The sequence below is a fragment of the Leptonychotes weddellii genome, chromosome 6 (genome assembly GCF_054177405.1).
Source record: "Leptonychotes weddellii isolate Sample4059 chromosome 6, ASM5417740v2, whole genome shotgun sequence".
NCBI classification, from domain to species: domain Eukaryota; kingdom Metazoa; phylum Chordata; class Mammalia; order Carnivora; family Phocidae; genus Leptonychotes; species Leptonychotes weddellii.
The window spans coordinates 27,690,424-27,717,617 of NC_138374.1; the positions used below are offsets into that span (position 1 = coordinate 27,690,424).

At 52.5% G+C, this 27,194-nt stretch overlaps 2 protein-coding genes across 2 annotated transcripts in view; both read right to left on the reverse strand.

The window, feature by feature from the left end:
• Positions 1-66: 66 nt before the first annotated feature.
• ANKRD2 (ankyrin repeat domain 2) lies at positions 67-9,006 on the reverse strand. Its single transcript, XM_006738306.3, is given in 10 exon segments — positions 67-376; positions 1,162-1,260; positions 1,367-1,465; positions 2,290-2,388; positions 2,718-2,816; positions 4,287-4,394; positions 4,502-4,660; positions 5,651-5,752; positions 8,823-8,912; positions 8,914-9,006. Coding segments are annotated over 10 exon segments (1,089 nt in total). The 5' UTR covers positions 8,992-9,006; the 3' UTR covers positions 67-220.
• Positions 9,007-10,685: 1,679 nt separating this feature from the next.
• UBTD1 (ubiquitin domain containing 1) overlaps positions 10,686-27,194 on the reverse strand; it is a 54,471-nt gene continuing 37,962 nt past the window's right edge. The window contains exons 2-3 of the mRNA XM_081823698.1: positions 13,159-13,386; positions 10,686-11,796 (exon numbers count right to left, since the gene is read on the reverse strand). Coding sequence (XP_081679824.1) covers positions 11,411-11,796; positions 13,159-13,386 — 614 coding nt within the window. The 3' untranslated portion in view covers positions 10,686-11,410. The remainder of the gene's footprint in view (positions 11,797-13,158; positions 13,387-27,194) is intronic.

The following is a 27,194-nucleotide window of genomic DNA, read 5'->3' on the forward strand; positions in this document are numbered from 1 at the left end:
CTACCCTGGCTCCGTTTTCCTTCACTCCTAAACATTTTAGACACAAATCGAAACAAACATCACCAATAGCAAAAACGACTTTTTTTATTGCAGTAGCTTGTGGGTGTCCCGGATCGTACGCAGAGGAATGGCAGGGTCCTCAGCTCTGGGGGCCGTTCTTAAGAGCCTCTGGCTGCATGCAGGGGACAGCCCGGGTGCCCAGGTGGCCTGGGGCAGGTGTTTAGTGGGCTGGCACAGGCTGGGGGGGCTCCTGCCCACTCTGGGCAGGACCCTCCAGCCCGTTCTGCTCTGACCCTGGCTCGGGCTCAGGGTGCTCCAGAGCCTGCCGGGTGTCAGCTTGCCACAGCTGCACCAGGTCCGTGGGGGTCTTTCCTGCCTGGGGGAACCAAGCGGAGATCTGGTCACTGTTCAGGTTTGTACCAGGAGGTTCCCTCATCTAGACCAGGGGTTCCAACCAGGGGCAATTGGCAATGTTTAGAATGTTTGTGGTTGTCACAATCAGGTAAGTGGGAACTACTGGCATTTGGTGAATAGAGGCCAAGGATACTGCTTTAACATCCTATAATGCACAGGACAGTTCCCTCACACCAATTATCCAGCCCAAAATGTCAATAATGTCCTGGTTGAGAAACCCCCACCCACTGCCTCCCCATATCTTCCTGACTTTCCCATTATCCCCTTAGTCTTTCTTGAGTCAGGGGGGCCTTCCCATTCCCCCTCTTTCGTGATTGCTCCAGACCCCAGAGAAGAGCTTGGACTAGGGGACGTAGGACCCTGAGAGAACTCCAGGCCCACACAGTGTGCTAGGGGCGGTCGTGCCAACCAAGCGCTCAGGTTCCTTCCAGCTGTGTTCCTCCATGTCCCTCCCTGGGCCTAGACATTAGGACCCCCTTTGATCTATTTGGGGGCCTTTGGGAAGTCCTCTTACTGTCCTTTCTGGCCCTTCCTCTGCACTTGCACTCTGGACAGAGATAAGCATAGAGAGAGCTGGGAAGGTGGGTGGGCCCCAAATTCCCAGGGGTCCAGAGAGACCCTCCACTGTGAGTGTGCTCCGAGGGCAGGCTGAGTCTTGCTCAGTTCTATATTTCCTCTGAGTGCCTAGCACAGAGCCTGGGTGAGTGGTGCCCACTAATTACTGAATCAGGGAAGCAATGAACTTACTAGGTTCTTGGTCATCATGTCAGCCCCATGCAGGAGCAGCAGTTTGATGATTTTGTAGCGGTTGAGCCTCACAGCATCGTGCAGGGCACTGTCCCCTTCCTAGAGCCAATGTGACACTCAGTATGGCCCACGGGGGGCATATGGGAGCCCTCAGGCTTCCTGCACCCCCAGGATTGGCTGAGCAGAAGGGAAGCTGGACACTCACTCTGTCTTTGGCATTGATGTCCAGGCCCAGGGATAGAAAGTGCTGCACGATCTCCACGTGCCCTGTCCGGACTGCCACATGCAGGGGGGTACTCAGCAGCTGTGTGGGAAGGAAGCAGGAACTGCTGGCTGAAGGGGTCTGGACTGTGGTGCCCCTGGGAGGGAGGCTGTCCTAACTCCAGCCTAATCCCTTCCCCAAGTCCTAGTGCCAAGGCCTGAGCCCTGCAACGACTAGGAATGCTACAATTTCCACCATCCTATCCAATGGTCTACCTTGGAAGCATTAGGTGCCTCATCCTCTGGGAGGCCTTCTATGGTTTCCCTCTCACCCAGCTGTTCACTCCTCTGCCCTTCTTTTAATAATTATAATAGATGCCATTTACTGAGAGGTAACTATGTGACAGGTATGGCAAAAGCTTATAAAACATCAGCCTTATGCTGAATAAATAATTTACATACACTGCCCCATCTAATTATATAAGAATTCTGTAAGACATGTGACAGATAAGCCACAGAGGCTCAGAGGCTGTCACTAGTTCAAGGTTACACACAAAGGCATGAATGAATAGAAAAATGGTGAACGAATAAACAAGCGAACAGATGAATAAATGAATGGATGGATGGATGGACAGATAGATAAAGGATGAAGAAGGATGGCACGGATGAACAAATCCCGCATCGTTTGAGTGATCCCAAAGCCCCCTAAATAGTGGATTTCTTCTCTTCCCCTCTCCCCTGTCCTTCCTGCTCCCATCCCCAGATGGTGGTCCCCAAGGACCTACAGGTGATGGCCCCTCACTGGGCTCTGCAGCCCCTCTAGAAACCAGACCAGCTCACTATCCTCCTGCTTCCTGGGCTTTTCTGTTCTCTGCCCCTCGCCCTCCCTCCCCAGCCACCTAATACCTATGAGCGTTATTGCCTCACCTTGTCCCTAATGTTGGTGTCTGCTCCTCGGCTTTGCAGGAGCTTTACCACCTCCAAGCGGCCCCCGCGGCAGGCCCAATGCATGGCTGTGCAGTCCAGCTGGAAGGGAAAGATGGGGCTGGAAGGGAGAAAATGCCCTGGGGGAAAGGACCCCGGCCAAGAGGGCAAGAGGAATCGAAGGAAAGGGGGCAGGGAAGGGGCAGGGGCATGCCTGTGCCTGGGCAATGGACCGAGCAGAGCAGGAGAACCCTCAGGTCCAAGCCAGGTTTACAGAGGATGGCCCCAGGCCATACAACCTACTGGAGGTGGGGCCTGGCCCCAGAGGAAGCCTGTTTGTCTTCCAGGTTGGCACAGGTTTGCAGGGAGAGGGGGTCTACTGGTGCTGGGCCCACCTCCTACCTCCCGCCCAACAGGTGTCTCTTGCTCACCCGATCCTGGAAGTCCACAGTGGCCCCACGGTCCAGAAGCTTCTCCAGGATCTCCATGTGACCTTCCAGGGAAGCTCGATGAAGTGCGGTCCGGTGGAACTGTCCCCAGAGAGACTGTCAGGGCCTGATCTCTGGCCTCAGGCTGAGGTCAGGCCTTACCCCATTTCAATTCTGAGCCTTGTGCTAGTAACCCATAGCTTCCATGTTTGGCAGCTCCTTCATGTTCTATCCAGACCAGCCTTGGAGCCCGCTTATGCCCTGGGAACTCTGACCTTCTCACTGTGCCCCACCCCCAAGCACATCAAGCTAGGCCTTGACACGGGCTGTTCCCTCTGCCGGCAATGCCCATTTTTGCCCTTACTTTCTGAGTGCTTGATGAATTCTTGCTACTCCTTCAAGAGGCAGGGCAGCTCAAGTGTCATTATCTTGAAACCTCTAGGCCAGAGCTGCCCCCAGGGGACCCAGAGAAACAGTGAGAGGGGATTGGAAGGCAGGCCAAGTCTTACTAGACTCTGTTTCCCCTGAGTGCCTAGCCCAGGGCCAGAAGGGGCAGGTGCGCACCCATGACTGATTCAAGGAAGAAATGAACTTTAGCATTTTGCTTTGGTCTCTTGAAACACTCAGGCCAGGAGGCATATCTTCCCACAGCCAAGATCTGGCTGTGTGCCAGTCTCCCTCTACTCTCAATTCTGGTCTTTCCTCTTTTGCACTCCCAGCACCTGGCACAGTGCTCAGAGGTGGGAGGTGTTTGGATAGACCGAGAGGATTGAGACTCCCGAGTCTCATGGAGTGGAAGGGCCATGTAGTCTAAGCCCACAATGATGCAGGCTGCAGAGGGTGACCATTAAGTTGCTTAATCCCGGGAGATGAGTGTGAAAGAGCGCTCTGCCAATGTGAAAGGCAGTTTCAGGGAAAACAGGAAAGTATGAAGGGTGATGGAAACGTTTTGAAAATCGTGGTGATGGTTGCACAGCATGATAAATATAATTAATGCCACTGAACTGTACACTTAGAATGACTAAAGTGGCATATTTCATGTTATATGTATTTAGCCACAATACAATAATAAGTTTTAAAAGGAAACGTATTATACAATGCGACTCAAAAATAATATCATATCCTAGCATGTGCTTTATAGTTTTTTCCTTCAGTCAGTAAATACTAATCGAGGCATTAATATTCCATTTGATCCCCATGACGAGTTCTGAGGGAAGAAGGCCATTTTACAGAGGAGGAAACTGAGACACAGAGCTAGCTGCAGGTCACATGGTTAGGGAGTGATAGAGATGGGATTTGAGCCCCAAATTCTTGGTTTGGGCTCTTTTTTTTACTTAATTCCATTCCTCTTTCTTCCCTAAAAGACCACATGACATTTGTTACTCTGGAGGTAGTTCAAGTTGAAAAGGGCCTAAGGATTTAGGTAAATTCCTGCATGGGCAAGGCGGCATCCCATATGGGCCCCCCTCCCAAAGGACACCCAATGCCTGTTCTCAAACAGGCCCACAAGTGGGCGGAGTGGGGGTGGCAACTCTGAAAGGGAGGCAGGCCCAGGTGCAAGTAGAACATCACCTGATCACAGGTGTCCGGGGAACCCCCATCGGCCAGGAACTTCTCAATAACCTTCGTTTTCCCCTCCACGGCCGATTTCAGGAATGTCTCCTCTTCCACAGGGCCAGTCTGGAAGGCATGAAACCAGTAATGGAAGGCTGCCCTGCAGTGATCAGAGGCCCTCCTGGGCTCCCCATGCCCCCTGCCGACACAGGTGTCTTCCCCAAGACCCTTACGATCTCCTCGGGCTCTGGAGGTGGCTCCTGGGAGGCCATCAGTGCTTCCCGCTTCTTCTGCTTGCGTTTTTTCCGCAGCTCGATGAGGTTCTGGATCCCACCCACGTCGATGATCTCCCGCCGAAGATCTAGGGATGTCTTGCGCACACGCTCTTGGCCCTGCATGGAGGTGGCTCATCAAACCCCATGCTGGGGCCTTGGGGTCCCTGAACTAAGCTGGGGGAGGAGGATAGAGAGAGCTTCTCAGGAGAGAGAGAATCCAGGTCTAGCTCTCCTGCCCAGGACTAGGAGAAGCAGATGAGACCGGGACACAGATGGGGATCAGGGGACAAGGGGAGACTTGAGGGGACTGCGTAGAAGCTGCCAGCTTTGAGCCTTCATGTAGTTGAAGGGTAGGAGGAGGGAATCTCAGAGGTAACCCTCAGCCCAGGCCTTCAGAATAGAATCTGAATCCTCAGCTTTCCATGCAGTTTCATTTGTGTGTGTGTGAGATCACAAAAGTAATATAGAAACAGGGGTGCCTGGGTGGCTCAGTTAAACTTGTGCCTTCAGCTCAGGTCATGATCCCGGGGTCCTGGGATGGAACCCCGCACTGGGCTCCCTGCTCAGCGGGGAGCCTGCTTCTCTCGCTCCCTCTGCCCCTTCCCCCGCTTGTGCTCTCTTTCTCAAATAAATAAATTTTTTAAAAATTAAAAAAAAAGTAATACAGAAACATAAAAGGTATGAAGAGGAAGCCCTTCTCTCCCAGAGGTAACTTCTATTATGGCTTGGTTGATGCCCTTCAGACAAGCATCCTATGGGATCATCTTCCACGATAGTGCTCTGGAAGCTCTGGTTTCCTCGTACCAGCACCGAGGTCTCTCCAATCAGCACACACAACCTCCCTGAGCCCCTTAACATGGGCATGGTGCCCTGCTGTATTGCTACCCAGTCACCTGGGGCTTCCAAAATGAGTCCATCCCCTGGGATCTTGTACACACGCAGATTCTGACTCAGCAGGTCTGGGGTGGGGCCGAGATTTGGCATTGCTAGCATGATCCCGGGTGGGGGTTGCTGAGATAATGGTTTGCATACCTCACTAGGGGGAGCAAAGCCATAACTGCCTGTCCTGTCCCCTAGGCGTGGAGGTTGGGTTCCCCTCACACTTACCTTAACCTTCTGTAAGGCCGGACTCTGAGCCCCGTGGTGCTTCTCATCCTCCAACACCAGCATGTCCATGGGCAGCTTCTGCTGGGCAGTTCCTCGGAGTTTCTGGTGAGCCAAGGAGAGGATGTGCTCCAGGACCTGCCACAGCACCCAGGGAGGCAGGTAGCCTCTCCCCCAACCCACTCCAAGGAAAGCCCAAAGACCTCCTACTGTGTGACCTCAGAGCCCTTTGGAGCCCCACTCCTGACTGGTCCTGGAGCGCCCCTGGCCAGAGCCAAGCTCCCCATAGTTCCCCAACTCAACCCTACCCCAAGCTCAGCTCAAACACCTGTCCACTGACGGTCGTGTGTCCTCAGCAAGACAAGTTCAAGGGCTACTGGAATGAGTTTTCATGAAATTAAATATATTCACCTTTCAAAGCACTGAGATGATGATGATGATGGTGGTGATTTCTTTGTTGCCATTAAAAATTCACATTGATGAACTGATTGTGGTAAGAGTTGAAAGTTATTTTTTAAATAGATTCATGTGTCAATTCAGAAATTCGGCAACTCTCAGATACCAACTTTTTTTCTCAGATTCTACTGCTCCATGAAATCCTGGGACTGGGAACTTGTTGTCAGGGAACCCGAGGGACGGGAGCCACAGCTACGTAGCCTTCAGTTTGAAGGGACTCCCAGCATTCCCCTCATTTTCATTGTAATTAGATGGGTGAAACTCCTTCCAAGTCTCCTCTCCATTTGTAGTTTTGACTTGCCTGGACCACTTCCTCATGGGCTCCTCTTCCGTTTTAAAGGAAGCCACTTTTTGCGAAATGCTGGCACCCCATCTCTGTGGGGAGTCCAGATGGCGGCTGGGGAGGAATGGCCACCCTTACAGAGCTCTCAACTGCCTTGTGCCTTTCCCACTGAGCTCTGGTGGTATACTCCTCCAGGGCTGATTTCCCAGGCTGCTCCCTTCCGTGCTGGGCTTACATGGTTTGAGGTGTCCCCAGTGTGGCCTCACCTGAAACACTGCATCTTCTTCCCGGAACAAGGGATGACCTTGGGCTGCAGCTACTACCGCATGTGGGACCCCGGCTGGGTTCCTCATGGAGCATCCAGAGGGTGGGCTTGGGTCATAATCATTTTGGTAACCCTAGTAGCTATGACAGGGTCTAGCATATAGCAGGTGCTCAGTGAATGTTGGAGAATAAATGAATGAATGAGTGAATGGATCATGACAGGGGGCGCTCAGCATCTCTGCCCACCCCTAAGTCCTCAGTGATGACCTGACCTTGTATGCGCCCACGACAGATCCCCAGCCCAGGGGCTTCTGGACTCTCCTTCGCCTCCCACACCAAGAAGGGGGAGCAGGCTGGACAGAGGCTCCCCTCTGAGAACCTTGATGGGCTGGGACCTGCTGGGAACACCTAGAGACTCTCGGGCTCACTAGACTCTCTAGTCCTTTGCTGCAGATTTGTCTTTGGGGGCTGACATACAATAAGAACTCAATGTTTATTGAACTGGGTGCTAGTGGGTGAAACACAACGAAACAAACTCCCACCTTACTTTGTAGATCGTTGTGCAGATTAAATGAAACGATGCCTGTACAGAGCTTAGCATGGTGCCGGGCACATAGGAGGTATTTGGTGGGAAGGCTGGCTCTGTGGGCACCCAGTGTCCCAACAGCCCTGCTGCTATATTTGTTGGGTGAATGAATGGATGAGGACTGCTCCGTGTCCCTTGCTGAAGGTCTCTGTGTCCAGCGGCAGGACTCCAGAAATGGCACTGCAGCATGACTCACCTACCTGGCCCCAGGGGAGAAGTGGCATTCCTAGAGATCCAGGGGTGCCCCAGCCCGGCCTCAGCGGGTTCAGCCCAAGCTCCTCACCCACAAACCTGCCCCCCTCCCTCGCCCCTAGTCCTCATCTCTTCTTCCACCAGAGTCCTGGTCCTTCCCTCTTCCTCACTCCCATTCAGTCACTCTTTTTTTGAACGGAGCCTACCTCCAAACTGATTTATCTCCTCCCTCCCATTCCTGTTAGGGTCAGTCTTTCCCCTCCAATGTGTCCTTCTCAGGCTGTCCAAGCTGCCTTCCTAAAATAGGTCAGATGGCACCACTCACCCTCACTCAGCAACACTTAGTGTATCCCCACTGCCCAAAGAATAAATATCTCTCCCATGGCCCTCGCTGGTTTGTGCCCAGCCTTAGCCCCTACCTACTATCAGACTTTCTCACAACAGTCCCACCATCACTCACCCCACCTTTAGTGCCTGTCTTTTCCTTAGCCTGGAATTCCCTCCCTTCCTGATCTCCACTCACCAGCCTTGAAGGCCCCACTCAAATGCTGTCCCGTTCCCAAGAGTCCTTGAGCACCCACAGTCAGAGCGACTCACCTACTCTTTGTGCCCCTTCCCTGCTGACTTAACAGCTCTATTTCACCATTGCTTCACTCTGCCCATTTCTCTGTGGACTTGCCGCTGACGGATGCTGGCTAGAATGACTGTAGGGCTGGTAAGGAGGCAGGGGCTGGCCCTACTGACCCTCTTATTCCTCACAGCACCTGGCACTTGGCAGAGCAGACTCTAAGTCAAATACCAGTTTAAACAGAATGAAGAGTAGACAAGCCTGCACCTCCCCCTTCCCCGACTTCTTTATCCCAGAGAAAATGCAATTGCCCAGAGCTGCATGCTCCAAAGGCCTCCCCAAGTGCGGCTGGTAGTCCTGGGAAAACCCATGCTTCCTTTTCCAGGACCCCTTCTTCGCTCTGCTCCCAGTCTTTATTCTTCTTCAGGGACCAAATGCTGGAGTTTCTCCCGTCTCAGCAACCCCCCCCCCAGCAGCTGGGAGATCTCAGGGCCCCACACTCCCACCTTCTCTGGCAGCACTCCGGCTGTCCTACTCTGTGCAGCCTGGCCCGCTTCCTCGAGGCCCAGGTGGGTGGAGGATCTCAGGAGCCCAGCTCGGCTCGCCCACCCCACTGTCTCTCAGTTCTTGGGGTTGAAGCCTCAGTCTCCTACTTCCAGCTGCTCCCTCCACCAGGAGCACCCTGGAGCTGGAATGGAGCCATTGGGCCCCTGGGGACCCCTGCCCTCCTTCCCACTGCAGATGTGTCAGCCAGGCTCTTACCTCCTTTGATAGTAGAGCTGGATCTCCTTAGAATCCCCTGGGGTCCCCACACCCGTGCCCATACCTCATTCTCTTCCTCCTGCGCCAGGCGCTCCTCAATAAGCGCCGTGGCCCTCTGCACCGCCTCAGAGCCCTCCATGGTGCTGTCTATAACCAGCCTGTGCAGGCCACAGGGCCTCGGGGGCTTTATAAGCCAGGCCACCCACCCCCACCCCGCTGGGCGCCTTTGCCATGAGCTCACCGGCCCAATTCTCCACCTGCCTCCCCGACCTGTCACCTTCACCCCGGGCAGCCCCAGGGAGCTGGGGGAAGCAGGCACAGTTTGCCCCCACCCCCACCCCCCGGCTTATTGGAACTGAAGAGCCCAGTGCCCCAAAAGCAGGGCTGCAGGAAGGAGCCCGCCTAGCCTCTGTCCTGAGTGCTTGGGTCCAGCTGGGCCTTAGCCCCGGCAGCTGGGCTGCACAAAGGACCCACTGGCTGCCCCTAACCCTGATGACAGTGCCACCTGCTGGACGCCTGGAAACTGCCCAACCAGTGCCAGTGAGGGGAACTGAAAGCCAACAGTGGGGACCCAATACAGGTCTGTGTCCCCAGCTGTCCTGTGAACAGGCTCTGCTCGCTCTGCGGTAGGGCAGACTCTGCTATGTCTGGGCTGGAGTGTCAAGGTGCTGGGCAGGAGTCAGGGCAGGTGCCTCCCTCTTTGCCCACAGCTCATGAGGGCCTTTGCCTCTCCGAGGTCCCACAGCGCCCCCTAGTGAGGCATCACTGTATGTGGCTGCATGTCCATTAGCCTCTGACAAACAAGTTTTGCAGAGGCAAAACTTAAAAGGTCTTGCTTCAAGAATGGTGTCAGGAAGCCACCTTAAGAGGGCCAGAGTGCAGTACCGAGTCCGGGTGACAACCAGCTCCTTCTGATCATCCTTTCCTCCTGGTTTCCTTGTCAGGCCACCCCGACCGGGGTCTAGCCATGCTTGCTGAGAAGGAAAATCCTCTCAGTGGAGAAAAAGCAGCCCTGAACTTGCTCAGCTCCACACCTAGAACTGTGGGAGTGAGCCCCGGGCCGCCATGACCCAGGTTTAACCTGCCAGTGAGCACAGACGCCACAGCTCTGGAGTTCCGGAATGCTCACGTGGCTCACCCTGAGCTAAACCACCTCATCAGAGGTCCCCCTAGGACGATACGCACACTTTCCCCGAAGGAAGGCCGGGCACTGGCTCCTTTTTCTCTCTGGTTCCCTTGCTGGTAAGCGGACACATGCTCAAAATCTAAATCTGTCCAAGATTTTGCTTTCACATCCCCCAGGGTGCAGTGCAGCGTCTCCAGGATTTGGGCACATACCTCAGCCCTGAGGGCCCGGCTCGGGGGCTGCAGCAGGCGACCAGCACCCCCCCGCTAGAGGAGCAGACCAGCAGATTACTAATGCCACCTTCCTGAGACGCGGCCTCTGCTTTCAAAGCACGTTCACATCTGCTATATCCCATTTAATCTTCCCAGCAACTGAGGGAAGAGGCAGGGCAAGAGGCATCTCCTCCACATTAAGAATAAGCAAAGTGAGGGGCGCCTGGGTGGCTCAGTTGTTAAGCGTCTGCCTCCGGCTCGGGTCATGGTCCCAGGGTCCTGGGATCGAGCCCCACCCCACATCGGGCTCCCTGCTCCTCAGGAAGCCTGCTTCTCCCTCTCCCACTCCCCCTGCTTGTGTTCCCTCTCTCGCTGTGTCTCTCTCTGTCAAATAAACAAATAAAATCTTAAAAAAAAAAAAAAGAAGAAGCCAAGTGGGCTCAGAGGTTAAGGGTTTGTCCTGAGGACCCAAGAGAACACAGGGCCTGGAACACTAGGAATTCGAAGCTCCCTACTGTCTGCTGCCACACCAGAACTGGCTCCACAGCAGGGCCGGGGAGCCCACAGGCAAAGCTAGGCGAGAGAGAAGGAGGGAGCAAAAGGCTTTATTGATAAATATGTAGATATGTCTGTACACAGGGACCTGTGGTGGGCCATGGCCAGGCTGCAGACCCCCCCCACCGCTTGGGTTACAGCCAGGACACGGCCCCGTGCAGACCCCCGCCTCAACAGCACAGCCGTCCAGCCGCCCGCCCGCTCCACCTCTGCCAATTGTGCTGGGGGGCAGGGAGAGGCAGAGGCCGGCCTCAGGCTCCCTGCCCCTGGGGCTCACGGGCCATCCCCTCCCCTCCAGGGGACCGGCACTGGGCCCAGGGCAGAGTCAGGGAGTGGGGGCAGGGGCAGGGGACGGCAGCTGCTTCAGACCCTGAGCAGAAAACCGAAGTGAGCACAGCCGGCAGCACCGGGGGACAGATCTGGGCTCTGGGGGCCTCCGGGCTGGCGCTCGTGGCCCGAACCTGCTGCGGGGGAGAGGCAGGGTGGAAGGCCCCCGTTCGCCTTTTCTCCGACAAGGCCGGCAAAGCCTGTGTGTGGCAGCACTGCTTCCTGGGTGCGGGGCCCCGGGGGCCCCGGGGGCCGGCGCCTGGGAGTCAGGGCCCCTTCACGGCTGGCCCAGCAGCCAAGCGGCCGGAGGCGCCCCTGAAGAAAGCGCCAGCACGCGGAGGCAGGGTGGGGGCACCCAGTGCTCAGCCGGGGGGGGGGCCTCTCCGCCCCAGAGGCCTCCACAGCCTCTCTGCCCAGGGGTCCGCGGGCTCCTCAGTCCTGGGGCGGCGGGGGCTGGTTGATGATGACCTGGATGACAAAATCTTTCTGGATCTTGGTTTCCTGGAGTCGTGTACGGTCTGTGAGCAGCTTCCCGGAGAAGAACCACCGCTGCCAGGACGGCTCGATGCCCTCCTGGGTGTGCAGCTGCCTCTTCAGCTGCCCCACTGTGTCGGGCAGGCTGGCGCTGAGCCTCACGTCCTTGCCCGTGGAGAGGCGCACCTTCAGGGGGAAGTCGCGGCGCACCCCGGGCGTGGGCTCAGGTGGCTCCAGGCTTTCCTCCTCCGTGTGCTCCAGCAGCAGGTTCACAGGCGGCGACAGGCAGTAGATGGGCAGCTGGTAGCGATTGCCCAGCTCATCATAGCATTCACAGAGGGTGCCTGGGTGAAAAGCGGGGCAGTCAGAGTCTGCTTGGGGAGCCCCACATTTCCCACGTGGAAGCCCTGACCCCCAATGTCACTGTAATTTGGAGACAGGGGCCCATACGGGAGTCACTAAGGTTAAATGAGGTCATCTGGGTAGGGCACCGATCCAACCGGTGTCTTCTTAGTGTCTTTCTAAGAAGAGACAGTGGGGCACGCTCTCCCAGTTTGTACGTGAGGACATAACAAGCAGGTGGCCATCTACAAGCCAAGAAGAGAGCCCTCACCAAAAACCAAATCAGCTGGCACCTAGGTCTCGAGCTTCCCAGCCTCCAGAACTATGAGAAAGAAATTTCTGTTGTGCAATAAGCTACCCAATCTGTAGGGGTGTTTTGTTAGAGCAGCCCAAGCAAACTAATACACCTGTTCTGGCCACCCCACAGTCCCTAAACCCACCCTACAGTCAGGTCTCTCTGGGATAGGCAGCTGGGAAGAGTTCAAGGTAGAATCAGGAAGATGTGGGCCGGCATCTTGGCTCTACTAGGTACTGGCTTGTTCAATGCTGGCAAACTATGTAACTTTCCATTTGCTCATTCAACAACTCTTTTCCTGAGCATATGTGCTGGGCGCTGGGGTTACCAGGATGAATGAGAAAGCACGGGCCTACTCTTCATGGCTTATAGCCTGGTGGGTCCCAGTTTCCTTCCTGCACTATGTATTGCACACAGTAATATACTTGTTGTGTCTTGAGCACCTACTAAGTTCCGGGACTGGACTAAAGGCTGTTCTGCATATCTTGCTGAGTCCTAACAACCATCCTATGAGGTGGGTATCCCCACTTTACAGTTGTAAGTTCCTGAGACTTTAAAATCCAGGAGCTCCCTGCTCAGGGACACACTACCAAAAACAGAGACATTTGTTAAAACCCAGGTCTGTGACTCTACAGTTCACTGTGACCCTCTACTTTACATTGCCCCATAAGGCTGTTATGAACTTAAATGAGATACTACAGTAGAAGCTTCTAGCTCAGTGCCCAGCACATAATAACATCCAACAGAAGGTTAGTGCCTCAGATGTTCTGTGATCCCAAAGTACCCTGAGCAACACTAGCTTGCTCTCATCACACTGCTTTGAGGTCGGTTGGTGCCTTTCTATCCCTTCATTAGACAAGCGGGGTCTGGGTCTCATTTTAGTTTTTGTCCCCACTCCTGGTGCATGCTCAGTAAGGGCTGCGTGAATCAACAAGCAAATGGCTACCCTGGCCACCTAGCAGCTTGGATAAAAACTCCCAATTTGTGGCTGGCCACTGGCTCTCTTCTAGCCAAAGCAGCCCGACGGCCCCCAGCCCAACAGGGAGAAAGCCCGGCCCTGCCTGCTCACCATGAGGCAGGGTGATGCTGGCTCCATCCAGGATGGCCTGAGCCAGCTCATGGTCGTTGGCCTCGGCTGCATAGGCGGCGGCCTTGAGGGCGTCCCAGATCTCCTTGCGGCCCTCGAAGGCAGGTGCTGTGTCCCAGAACTCATCCCGTTTGCTCCGCAGCTGCCCGTCAGTCATGGGGTAGTCACTCTTCCACTTCAGCCGCTCCTTCTTCAGGGGCTCATTGCGCCCTGGGCAGGACGGGAGGGAGAGGCTGAGTGCCTCTGAAGCCAGGCTGCGGCCCGCTCTCTCTCCCGCCCCTCCCCTGCCAGCACCCTCCCACCCCTCCCCTCCCCAGCAGTGGCTCCGAAGTATTCCAGTCTCAGGGCCCCTTCCTGGCATCATCAGGGAAGAGTCTGGAAACTGCATACACCCAACCTGGGGACGTAAACAATTTTTGTCAGCAGAGCATGCATCGCCTCTTTCTTTGATTATAAAGGAGTACATGTTCAGTAGTCTTAAAAACCTGGCAAGAATGCCAATGTGTGAGAGTAACTGGCCATTTATGGGGCAGGGCGGGCGCTTTAAACCCACTGCTCATCTGGTCCGCAAAACCCAGCAGATGGGCCCACTGAGGCCAGGAGAGCCCATCATTTGCCTGAGGCCACACGGGTACAGATTTCACACAAGACATTCTGAGTGCTGAGGCCACCCTCCGTCTGTGCCATGCTGCCACGGGGGAAGAAATGACTGCAGAATTCCACTACGCAGAAATAACCATCGTTGACACCTAAACATATTTTCTTTTCCCCCATTTCTCTCAATATAGTTGAGTTGATACTATTTTTTTAAAAGACTTAGAGAGAGATCAGAGAGTGAACGCGCATGCATGAGCAGGGGTGGGGGGTTGCGGGGGGACAAGGGAGACAAAGTCCCAGGCAGACACCCTGCTGAGCACAAAGCCCAAAGCGGGGCTCCATCTCATGACCCTGAGCCGAAATCAAGTGTCGGGACGTTTTATTGACTGAACCACCCAGGTGCCCTAGTGGAGTTGACACTACTAATTTTATTTTTTTCTATTCCTTGTTACAGAAAGGACTTCACATTTTTTTCATGCCAATATACAACTTTATTTTACAGTTACATTACTGTCAATGTATATTCCCATGATTAAAAATGATAAACTGCAACGTCTATATGTTATTAATGTCCTACCATGTCGTTACAAAATACATTTTTTGAAAAAACCATAACCAACCAACCAAAAAAACCCTGCAGCATCTGAAGAGGAAAACAATTCTGTTAAATGTCATTTTTCTTGTTACCTGGCCCCAAGTGACTTCCAAGACAGGTGGAGACTGAAGGCAGAAGCATCTCTCAAAGGCTCTAGGAGGCTCAGTCCTCTCAGAGCTGAAGGCAGAATAATCCACAGGAGGAAGATCTAAGGCCTGCTGCTCCCACTCTAACTCAGATCCCCCAGGCAAGGGGCCGAACCCGAGCCGGGGTCTGCCAACCAGGCCGCCCGGGGCAGGAGAGGGGGCTCCTCAGGGGAACACGACAGCATCCGACCCCTACCAGCTGTGTGAAAGGACCCCCTGCAAGCACTATATTTATATATATTACCCCAGTTCGGCTTCACAGCAGCCTTAGGCGTTAGGGGTTTATAGCTTCTTCACAGAGGATGGGACAGGCAGAGAGATCCAGTGACTTGCCTGAGGTCACGCAGTAAGTGAGAGAGCGTATATGGCTCAGGTCAGACTGAATCCACAGACGGCCCTCCTGCGGGTTTGCCACTGAGCTGCAGGCAGAAAACTCTCAAAGCCAGACACTTAATTTAAAGAGCTCCTGGGTTAGCAGAAAGAAACGCAAATCCTCTTTTTGGGAAAACAACTTTAAACCAGGCCTCAAAGAATTCCCAGGATAAAGCTCCAAGGAAAAGAGATGATAAGGGCATAGTTTTTTGTTGGTTGTTTTTCTTTTTTTATCACAACATACAAGGAAACAAGGCAATAGAAGCCAGAGCCAGCAAAAATGGCAGACGGAAGAATCAGACCGACAAAGATTTCAGATACGGGATTTATCAGACACAGACTATGAAATACCAAGTTTAAGAAGTAAGTGAGTCTTAACCATATGAACAGGGAAAAAGAGATTATAGAGAACGACCAAGCAGAAATTAAGGGAACCATACAGGACTTCTAGAAATGAAAAACATAATATTGATATTTAAAGGGTCTAACATTTTAAGTCAGAATTTCCAGAAGGATACAACAGGAAGAATGGGAACGAAACAATATTCAAAGAGATCATAAAAATGTCCATTTTCTAAACTGTCCTATAAATTCAATGCAAGTCCACTAAGATTCCTAACTGGGAAGCTCCCCCCGGCCCCACCGCCGCCCCACCAGGAACTTGAGAAACTGATTCTGAAGTTTATATAGAAGAACAAAGCCACCCCCGGAGTAGAATGAGGTGGGAGAACCTGTGCCGTTACCTACACTAATTACAAAGCTATAGTGAGGGCAGTACTGGAACAGGGACAGACAGATGGGCCAATGGGACAGAACAGAGAGCCCAGAAATAGACCCCGCATACATGGAAATGTGATCAAAAGGAGAAGGAACACCGCAGATGGTGTGTGTGCAAGAAGCATGTGAAATAAATACATATATATTCATTATATATATTATAGATTTATATAGATGTGAAATATATATGTATGTCTCTGCCCCTAGTTTCTGATAATATTTGGTCTTTGACCTGGTTCCTGATATACAGCTCCTAAAACCCTTCTAATTTCCTGAGTGATAGGAATGTCTGATACAGAGCTCCTAAATCCCTTGGAATTTCCTGGGTGATACAAGTGTCTTCTGTTCTAATGAAGTGGCTCTTGGTGGGCTCTATGATAAGCTTGGAACTTTCAGCCCTGTCCCCCATTCTCTGGTGAGGGGAGAGGGGCTGTACATTGAGTTAATAGTTGGTCATAGCTATGTGATGAAGCCTCCACAAAAATCCCAAAAATATGGGACTGGAGAGCTTCCAGGTTGGTAAACATATCCATGTGCTGGAAGGGTGGTGCACCCCAAGTCTGGGACAAAAGCTCTTGGGCTCAGGACACTTCCAGACCTCCCCTCATGTATCTCTTCATCTGGCTATTCATTTGGCTTTTTTTTTTAAATTTTATTTATTTATTTGACAGAGAGAGACACAGAGAGAGAGAGGGTGAGTGGGAGAGGGGGGGTGAGTGGGAGAGGGAGAAGTAGGCTCCCTGCCAAGCAGGGAGCCTGACGCAGGGCTCGATCCAAGGACCCCGGGATCATGACCTGAGCCGAAGGCAGACGCTTAACGACTGAGTCACCCAGGCGCCCCCTGGCTATTCATTTGTAACCTTTAAAAAGTCCTTTCTAATAAATCAGCAGTAGTAAGTAAACTATTTTCCTGGGTTCTGTTGAGCCGCTCTAGCAAATTACTGAACCCAAGGAGAGGGTCATGGGAACCTCTGATTTGTAGCCAACTTGGACAGAAGTTGTGGGTAACCTGGGAACCCACTACTTGAAACTGGAAGCTGGGGGCAGTCTTGACGGGTGAGCCCTTAACATGTGGGGTCTGCACTCACTCCAGGTAGTGTCAGAATTGAACAGAATTGTAGGACACCAGTTGGCATCCAGAAAAAATTGGAGAATTGCTTGGTGTGGGAAAAACACCCATTCAAGTGGCATCAGAAGTGTTCTGTGTGTAAAGGAGAAACACAGGAGATTTTTCTTTATGATGGACTACTGACAAATGGTGTTAGGGCTACAGGTTCTCCTATATAGGAAAACATGAAACAGAATCCCTACCTCACACCAGCCACAAACATCAAAACCAGATCGATCAATAACTTAAATGTGTGGAAGAGAAAGGATGCACTGGAGAGACAGAAGATTACAGTTTTGTCCGAGTGTTTTTTGTGAAAGTTTGGCTTGGATGTGTTTTTGCTTGGATCAAAGAAATAGCTCTGCTTCATGATTTCTCTGGTCCTTTAGCAGGAACTGTGATCAACCAGGGTTCACAGTCATGCGGTGATACCCTCAAGGACCTCTGGGTGGTGTGGAGCTTCTGCGCCTCCACTCTCTGACCTGATCGTCTTTTTAACTTCTTGAGCTGATTTCTATAGTTTTCCTGTCTCCTTCCTCTTGGCCAGATGTCACTTTGTTTTTGTTTTTTTTTAAGATTTTGTTTATTGGGGCACCTGGGTGGCTCAGTCGTTAAGCGTCTGCCTTCGGCTCGGGTCATGATCCCAGGGTCCTGGGATCGAGCCCCGCATCAGGCTCCCTGCTCGGCGGGAAGCCTGCTTCTCCCTCTCCCACTCCCCCTGCTTGTGTTCCCTCTCTCGCTGTGTCTCTCTCTGAGAAGGCAGACGTTTAACGACTCAGCCACCCAGGCGCCCCCAGATGTCACTTCTTACTGGTCCCTGTCTACCTGTGGCTCCTATGGGTAGAGGTCAGGCCCAGCTAATGGGCTCCTAATCTGCTGAGGGTTGGGAAAGCTTGTCAGTACTTTCGAAATCGAGAGCATCCGGTTTTAAGAAAGAGGCTTCCTAAAGAAGAAAGAGACTAGCCTTCAAGACATCTGTTGTTCCTGCTCAGATCCCCGCAACCCCTGCCCCATCAAATGGGGTTTGGCTCCGTTCCTGACAATTGAGGATACCTGAAGTATAAGCATGTACACACGCCTCTCACTGTCTTCATAAGATAAAAATAGCCCCATGGGGTCCCCTTTCAAAGTCATCACCTGAAGGATGCTTTGCTCACATACCTAGCTTTCAGAGGCTCCCCCCCTTCATGTGGACAGCAGAATGCTTTCCAACTATTAGACCCACCCACAGATGGGACACAATGCAAGTGCACATCTGCAAGTATTAACAGTATCTGCCGTCACCCAGGATACAATGGTGTAAAAATTCCTTATCCTGGCTGTCCGCCTTCGGCTCAGGTCATGATCCCAGGGTCGTGGGATCAAGTCCCACATCGGGCTCCTTGCTCAGCGGGGAGCCTGCTTCTGCCTCTGCCTGCTGCATCCTTTGCTTGTGCCTGCTCTCTCTCAATCTCTCTCTCTGACAAATAAATAAAATCTTTAAAAAGTAAAATAAAATAAAAACAAATGGTACTAATGCCCTACTTAAAAAAAAAATTCCTTATCCTGTATGCTGGTCCTTTCAGACGGAAAACACTACAAAGTATTAGAACGGAGTGGGGGGTGGCGGTGGGAACAGGGAGGGCTGAAGGAAAAGGAAGCCCGAGCAGCTGTCATGGCACCTCGGAGCCAGCAGGGGGCAGACGCAGCACCTCTGGGCCAGGTGCTGGCTCCCTCCAACAGTGAGTCAAATACAGTGTAAAAATACCCAGCAAAATTCTCCGGGCCGAATGCAAGCCTGTGTAAGAGACATACCAAGATGTCTGGATCCCTATAGTCTGATGCTACAAGTTAGGCAAAGATACAGACGAAAACCGAAAAGGAAGGTTTTAATCCAAACATAAAGGCAAATTGATGAATATTTTTAATTTCAGCTACTTAAAAAAAACACAATGTTTTATAGTTAGTTGAGTCAAAAACACTGGGCAGTCGAAAGGGTGTGAACACCCTCATATGCTGCACAAATTGGTACAAACTTTCTGGAGGGCATTTGGTATGGTACCAAAAAACTCAAAAATGTGCATCCTTTTGGCTCAGATATTTGAATTTCCAAGAATGTATGCTAAGAAAATAACTGCAAGTATGTGGCGAAGGTTCATCTATGAAGCTGTTTAACTCAACACGGTTTTAAACAGGGAAAGCTAGAAACAAACTAAATGTACGCCAGCAGGAGAAAGGCTAAATAAAATCTGTGCATCTGTGGCAGCCACTCTGTAATGCTGACTAATGTGGAGAAATGTCCACAAAACAGTGAAAAAAGGTTATAGAACAGCAAGTGCTCTGTGCTCCAGCTTCTGTTTCTAAAAAAGTATGTGAAATTACATATATTAAAAAGAATGGAAGGATTTACACCAAAATGGTAACAGTGGTTATAGCCGATTGGCAGTTACTAGTGAAAAAAAATTTTTTTTGCTTCTATTTTCCAAGTTTTCTACAACAGGCATTTATGATTTCAGCAATAAGAATAATACAACGAAAGTTGTTAACAAAGTAAAGGGGTACATAAAGTTCCAGAGAGTGGCCACAGAAAAGTAGGGAAGAGTTTGGGGAGCTGAGTGAGAGGCTTTGGAGGGGGGGTTGGTGAGCTGCGAAGCCCAAGGGCCACGGCCTCTGAGATTTCAGTTACTGGCGGCTCTGGGCAACTCTGTCCAGGGGCAGGGTAGGCGCTGCTGGTTTCTGCAGCAGGAGCACCTAGTAGCTTCTACCTAAGTCTCTACCTGTCCTAACTACGCTCCAGGTCAAAGATAGAGTAAAACAAATGGTCCTTATCCTTAATGAAGTTGACAGAAGAGAGATTTAAAACACAACAGGAGATCATTCTGTAGTCAAGGTCCACACCTGCCTGGGGAAGTACAAAACGCCCATGCAAACGGCGGGTTTCTGTGATTATGGCGGACACAGCGAGCAGCAAGAGAGAGCCGTGGCTGAGCCGAGAATGTAGGTTTCTGAGTTCAGAGGCAAAGCTGGAGTCTCCAAGGGTTGTCCAACATATCACCTGTGTTAGGATCTCCTGAGGTGATGGTTAGAAAGGCAGACCCCAGCGCCCTCCTCGGACCCACTGAATCAGAATCATGAGGGCTGCCTAGCTTCTCTCTCATGCAGACCTTTCCCTGGGCTGGGCTAGGTACTTGATTCCGACAGAAGAACTCCACTTGTAAACACAGCAAAACAGACGTGGAAATGGCATGCTCATCCACACCTTAATGCAAATGAGTTCAATGGATCCCCTCCAAAGTTGCTGCGGAGAGCCGATTTGGAGAGGAAAGAGGGAGAAGAGCAGGAGGGCACAACGTCTGGGCTGGGGGAGGATAATGATGGTGGGCACTGTGGTTTGGTCTCCATAATGAATGGTGTCTGGTGATACCACCCCCAAGGGAGGGCACTGCAAAGAGTGGGAGAGAACACTGGAGGTCCTTTCCAGTTTACCTGCAGCTGGTGTCTCCGAGCCTGTGTGTGTGTGTGCAAACTACTACTACCTGCTTCACCCTGCTTGATTCAGAAAGACGATGCCGAAGAGAGGATTCTCAAGAACCCATGGAAGGACAACAGGCCCTGGCTACTTCCCTCTTCCCTCCCATGACCTCGTAGCATGCTGGCCTGGTGCAGGTTCTCAACATGTGTCTGCTGAGTTGAAAATGGAGCCAATGAACACCCAGTGAATGGGGTGGGGAGCCTGGTGGAGGAATCATGGCTGAGAGCAGCTGTGGGCAGGCGGGGGACGTAGGGGAAAGGTCTGCATGAGAGAGAAGCTAGGCAGTCCCTTTGCCCTTTTTTTTTTTTAAGATTTTATTTATTTATTTGACAGAAAGAGACATAGCAAGAGAAGGAACACAAGCAGGGGGAGTGGGAGAGGGAGAAGCAGGCTTCCCGCCGAGCAGGGAGCTGGATGCGGGGCTCGATCCCAGGACCCCGGGATCATGACCCAAGCCGAAGGCAGACGCTTAATAACTGAGCCACCCAGGCGCCCCAGTCCCTTTGCTTCTTGATATCACACCTCAAGAGGTCCTTATTGTGGCTTTGGGGACTGGTACAACTGAGCCACTGGGAAGTGACACCAAGTCTGAGGCCAGCCAAGGGAACCAGAGATTTCCCAGGACAGTCAGTCCACCCAAGCCAGGAGATGGCCCTATTTATACCTTCAGCAATCCCCAAGCTCTATTTCCACACTTGGTTACCAAGCTCCATCCCCAGGTCCCTACTCCAGGGATGGAGCCAATACTGTCCTCCTCAGGAGTCCTGATTATGTGACAAGTCTGGGCTTGCTCTGGCTGGTGTGAGAGATGAGAGGCTCTGGGCAAAAGAAGGCAGGGACAAGGGCCTCCCTGTCCCAACATCTTGGGCTGCAAGGGCCCTTTGGTCAAGATGCAGACTTGACTATCTCCCCTTCCCCTCCCACCCTGGTAGTCACAGCTGGGACGCAGGGAGCTGGTGAGATGGGGCTGAAGTATGGCACCTGGTGGAGGGGGTAATAGGTCAGAAAGAACATCAGGCTCCAGAAGGATCAGCCCAGCTGGGGAAGGGTGCAGGCAGGGGAAGTGGAGCCCAGGTAATCCCTTCAGGAAGCGTGGTATTTATAGTTAGACTTAGCCCAGGATGACCCTCAGAGCCGGTAAGCTTCGAAGGGAAAGTGCTAGCCCAGCTCTGCTAGCTGGGGCCTCCCCAGCGTGGGCCCTTCCTCCCCATTCATTCCCTCAGGCCCAGCTCCAGGGTCCAGGGAGGGGAGGGGGTGGAGCCAGTTGCTAAGTGACAAGCCAAGCTTCCTAAACTGTATCACCACCTGGGTCATGTCGGTCCCAGGTGGTCCTGGGCAGGGCTGAAAGAATCAAGGTTCCTCTGGGACCCCTGTACCAGGCTCTGTGGCGACGCCTGGCCCTGCAGTTCTCTGTGATGATCCTGTCTGTCCCCCCTGAGGCTGGGACCACCTCCAGTTCATCTCTGGGGTCCTGGGGCAGGCCCAGGGTCTGGCATGCAGCAGGTCTCAGTAACTGTTTACCCAGTGAGTGAGTGAAATGAAGTGAGCAGGCAGTTTAGGAAAAGTGGGGGGGCGGGGGAAGCTGGAGACGGGAGAGGCAAGATCTGAGTTCGGAGAGCAGATGGAGTGGTCTGGAAGAAATTCCTGTAAGCAAGAGAGTTAGTTAGGAAGAAAGGGGGTGGCAGAGGAGGGAGTCCAGGAGAGAACAAACCAGTTCCTGAGGTGCCCAGGGAGGAAACCCGTTGGAGGAAGAGGGGCTGGATGTCAGAAACCAGGCCCAGCGAGGGCCTGGAACCTTCTTGGCAATTGGAAAGATGAAAGTGCAGCCAAGAAAAATAAACCTGCCCAGAGGCCCCCTGCTTGGGCAGTGGGTGTGCACAAGGGGGCACACATAACTGCAGAGACAGTACGTGCTTTCACTGCGCTTGCACACAATGGACACATTTACTGGGGTGAGCTTAGGGGGAGCAGAGCCCTTATCTACTCTGCCTTGTGCCTCCAGCCTAGGACCCCCCCGCCACATGTGGCCAGGCAGGGTGAAAGGTGGCCTCCCAGGGCCAGGCACTGACCAACTCTTCCCCTAACCTGCGCTGACTTCCCCCAGCCATCCTCCTGTCCCATTCCCTGGTGGAAAACTCTTGGGCTGTCTGATCTCAAATACAAACAGAACCCCCAAATCCTCAGGGTCTGCTCTGGGATCTAACCTGCCATACAACCAACAGCTGCTTTTCTGAGGCTGGCTCGGATTCACAAGTAGAGTTAAACATTGAGTATTTGGGAAATCACTGCACCTCTCCTTGTTTTAGGTTCATATGAATTTAAAACAACAACCACCGCCCCACCCCCCCCACCTCAGCCAATTCCTTTCTTGTAGTGAATATATTCCTATCTTCATCATGTACTGATGTTTGTTTCGGGAGCACCAAAGTCCTGGCCTGAACGTGAATGGTTCCACTGCTACCAGCTCTAGAAGGAAACTTGATTACATGTGTTTTCTGGAAACCCAGATTACAGATAATTATGAGGTAAGAGACACCTTCACAAACCTTCTCTCTCCAATGTGGCTACTCACTCACAAATGGGCTTCAGATACGGGGGTGGGGGTGTTGCTTCAGCAACTGGCCACCTGTGTGAGCACGGGAGGACCACCTCACCACTCTAACCTCGGCGTTCCCATCTGTAAAGAGGACATAACCTCCACCTTGTGGGACTGCTGTAAGGATCACAGACACCACTCTGCCCGATGCTTAAAAGGCAGTACTATTGTAATTAGCAATCATGCCAAGCCAATAATGCTTATTACCACTATGCAATTAAGAGAATGAAAGGTTACTATCCTTTTTTCCCCCATCAAGTTGCTGTGATTTTGAAAACTTTGAAAACTCTTGCTGTTGTGAACTCCTGGTCTCTCCTTCATGGTGCAGGAGGACGGAAGGGTTAAATGAGGTTACGTCTGACAGGGACAAAGAGCGGGTTCAATGCATACCTGTTTCCCTGGGCAGCTGCACAGCAGAGGGTCAGCACTTTTCCTGGGGCAGAAGAGGGAGGATGGTGGCTAATAAATAAAACAAAAACTCTCCAGAGGTTGCTAGAAAGGTCTCTGGTATCTGGCCAGCTCCCATGGCTACCTCGGGACTCCAGGGAAGAGAGACAGGTCATCTCTGCCACTGTACTTTCCACAGCCCTGCTGGCAAGGGGGGTCCCCACGGGCTTGGCGGCCAGGTGCCTGGAGGCCGAATAGCACAGCCTGACTTCTGACACTGGAGACTCCCTCTCACCGGGCGTCAAGTGCCCCCAGCCCTCTACTCGGACGTGTGCTGCGCCATCAGGACAGGTGCCCCAGAGCGTGGCGGGATCCTGAAGCAAGGAGTGACCTTAAAGTCAATCAGCCCAGCCCCTTCGTTTTATAGACAAGGAGACAGGCTCTGAGAGGTGTTGCGAACAATCCCGTACCGCACAGCTCTTGCCTGTGTGTGCGCACGAGTGCGCGCACACGTGTGTGTGTGTGTGAGCACGGGTGTGTGTGTGTACACAGTGGGGGTGGGAAGCAGATTCTTCCTACCAAACCACTCCACTGCCAGTGGAAGCGGAATTATAACTAGAATATTAAAATGTCAGGAGTTTAAGAGATGACAAATACGCCAACGGGAAAGCAGCAAGCAGAACACACATCAGAGCAAGTGCAGAGGAGTTAGGAGTCTGCCTCCCACCCCCCCCGGGTTCCCACTAGGGACGAACGGAATCTAAGGGCCGGGCCCTCCCAGGACACAGTGGCCTAACTGTGCACTCGTGTCTCTAGAAACACAGACTCTAATTCTGCATGGCTGGTTGGGGGCTCAGTGATGGAGACCAACCTCCTACCCACACAACACTCTTGCCGGGGGCAATTCAGCCTGTGTGCACTTCTAGTGACGAGGTGCTCACGGTACCAAGCGGAAGCCTACTGCTTTGTGAGACCGGCCAAAAGGTGAGAAAGTTAATAATCTTAGAGTCACCCTTCACTGAGCACTAGCTATGTAGCAGGCAGCAGAACAGAGAAACACAGAGGCTGAAGGTCCCGAGTCTGGAGTCAGAACTGGGTTTGAACATCAGCTCCATCATAAATTAGCGAAGTGACTCTGGGTAAATGACTTCAGCTTTCTAGTCTCCTCTCCTGGGAAGTAGGGAGTGGTAACATCTTACTTCTTAGGGAGGTCACGAGGATTAAACATATATACGTATATATTAAATTAACTAATAGAGTCAAGAAGATTATATGTAATAAATCAACTATTGGAACACTTCCGGTGGGGTCTCCCTAGCACCCAGCCCCACCAGGCTCTTGTTTCCTCGACTGAAGACACACACATACCCCAACACCATACTTGCCACAGAGCAGGCACTTATTATGGTCACTGAAATTGTTTTTGCCATTATTATTATTAACATTGTTCTTTTGACCTGAAATCCATCGGCTCGGTTCTCTGCAGCGACACAGAACAAGTCAAAACCTCTTCCATGCGGCTGATAGTCTCCTCCTCTCCAGAATGACGATCCCTTTTTCCTTCTCTGTGGCTTCTCTCTTTGTGGGTTCTCTGCCATCCTGTTCACCCTCCCCTCAACCAACCTAACCTACTGGCCCAGGTGAGGTCTGCCCAGTGCCAAGGCCCTCTGGGCTCGTGCTTTCCTTGATCTGAGCAGCAACCCCACTGCCTCCATGGCAAACCCGGTAACAAGTTCGCCCAGGACTGTTAAAACTGGAGCCAGAAAAGACCCCATCATCCTCTCCCTGGTTGTGGCTCTCCATTCTCTCAATCCTGGTGCTCACTCACAGTCCAGCTTACCCCGGGGAGCTGGGCCGAAGTTACTGTGTGTCTTTTAGGTCTGTATCTCAAGTAGGGTGAACCTGGAGTTAGAAGACCTGGGTCTTTTCTATCGTGATCCATGCTGTGTGAGCCAGGGCACGGCACTTAACCTCTCTGAGCACATCTGCCAAATGTGAATGCCTCTCGTCTTTGCACCTTACAGAGCCACTGAAATGCTCCAGCAAGTTTCTGTGCAAAGTGCTGTGGTCAAGTGCGACATGCACACAGATGCCTGACATCCCTGAGATCTGCAACCCCACCTTTTTAAGGCTCACTCCCTTCTTCATGTGGCACAGCTCAAGACCCACAACACTCTGTGGATCAACAGAGAACTCGTCTGAGCACGTTCAGTCTCCCAAGCCGGGCTCAGGCCTTGCATGCAGCTGTGCCTGACTCACTCTTCCCCCTTCCTCCCCTACAGCCCGTGAATCACCAGCCCCGTCAGGCCAGTGTCCTCCCTGGTTTCCCTCCCGAGCACTGCGCCTGGTCGCGACCTCCATCCCTCACGACGCAGGAGGCCAGCCCTCTTCCCACCAGGGCCCACGGGCTCCTCTCCCCTGACCCCGTGGCACGTGAGCATCCATCCCACAGCAGCTCTAAGTCACACGCCACCTCCCATACATGTTCCCCGCACATAGTGCTGTCCCTGAGACTCTCAGTGGCTGGAGGGCAGGCTCTCGAGAGGCAATGCAGGGCGGTATATGGAAAACACAGTTGCCTGGGACCCACCCCCCCGAGACTCTGATTTGACTGCATTGGGGTGTGGCTTGAGCATCAGAGGGGTTTTAAAGCTCTCCCAGTGACTCTGATATATGGCCAGGGCTGAAAAAGCACTGATCTGGAACCAGGTTGCCCAGCCTGGCTGGCTGCTCCGATTGTTTAATTAGGCTTCTGAGAGGGCCTGGCAGGGGGTTGCTCAGGGAGAACCCCAGGCCTGACTGAGGCTGACCATCTGGACAGTCCTTTCAAGGCTTGAAGCCAGACTGGTCATAAGGCAAAAAGTGGGTAGTTCAGGGGACCCTGCGCTAGGGGAAACCCAGCTGCACCGTCCAGAGGATATGGCCTAAGCCCTTGCTTGCGGAAGGGACAGGGTAAGCCAAAACAAGAGGACTAGCTTGGACTAGCTATCTCACTCTCCTTATTAACAAGGAGGGCCCTGCCCCTCCCGACTCGACTCAGCCTGAAGCCTGGTCTCTCATGCCTGTATGGCCAGCACCCAGACACCCTCTTTTGTAGACGTAGGCCTCTTCCTCCAGGACTGAGCCCCAGACTTCTGGATAGAAAATGTGCAGCTCCAAGGCAAGGGGGACAGTGTGAGAGCAGAGGGAGGGAGGTCCTATTTCCTAAGAAAATCTCCCACCCCCTCCCCAGCTGCTCTGGGCAAGAAGAAAGGAAAAATCTGACTCATCATGCTGTGTGACTCACAGGCCGACGAAACTTACTTGCCAGACTGGCAGGGAGGAGAGCCTGCTGCTCCCACCACAACCAGAGCCCATGGGCAGGTAAAGCCCATCCCTCCATCCCTGCTCACCACCAGCTCCAGGTCTGGGTGGCTGGCCTGGCAGGAGTGCCTTGCTCAGCTTGGTGCCCCGACAGCCACACCCTCCCGTGGTTGGTTTAGTAACCTGCTGCACCAAGGGGCAGGGCTGGGAAGAATAGAGAACTCAGGTTTGGAACACAGAGAGGTGACTTTGGAATCAGAGAGGACCTGGGTCTGACTCTTAACTCTATGCCCTCATAGGTGGGAGCCTCTTGACCTCAGTTTCCACATCCATAAAATGGGAGCAATAAGTCTTGAAGGACTATTGAGGATTAAATAAGACCTTATCTGTAATCTCCTAGTAGTGTGTGAGGCACAAAGTAGGAGCTCAAAAGTGGTAGTGATTATTACTAGGTGTATAAGTACCAGATTTAGGATTACAAAAAGGTTTTTTGTTTACATCATTTCACTTAATCTTTTTATTTATTTATTTATTTTTTTAAATATTTTATTTATTTATTTGACAGAAAGAGACACAGCGAGAGAAGGAACACAAGCAGGGGGAGCGGGAGAGGGAGAAGCAGGCTT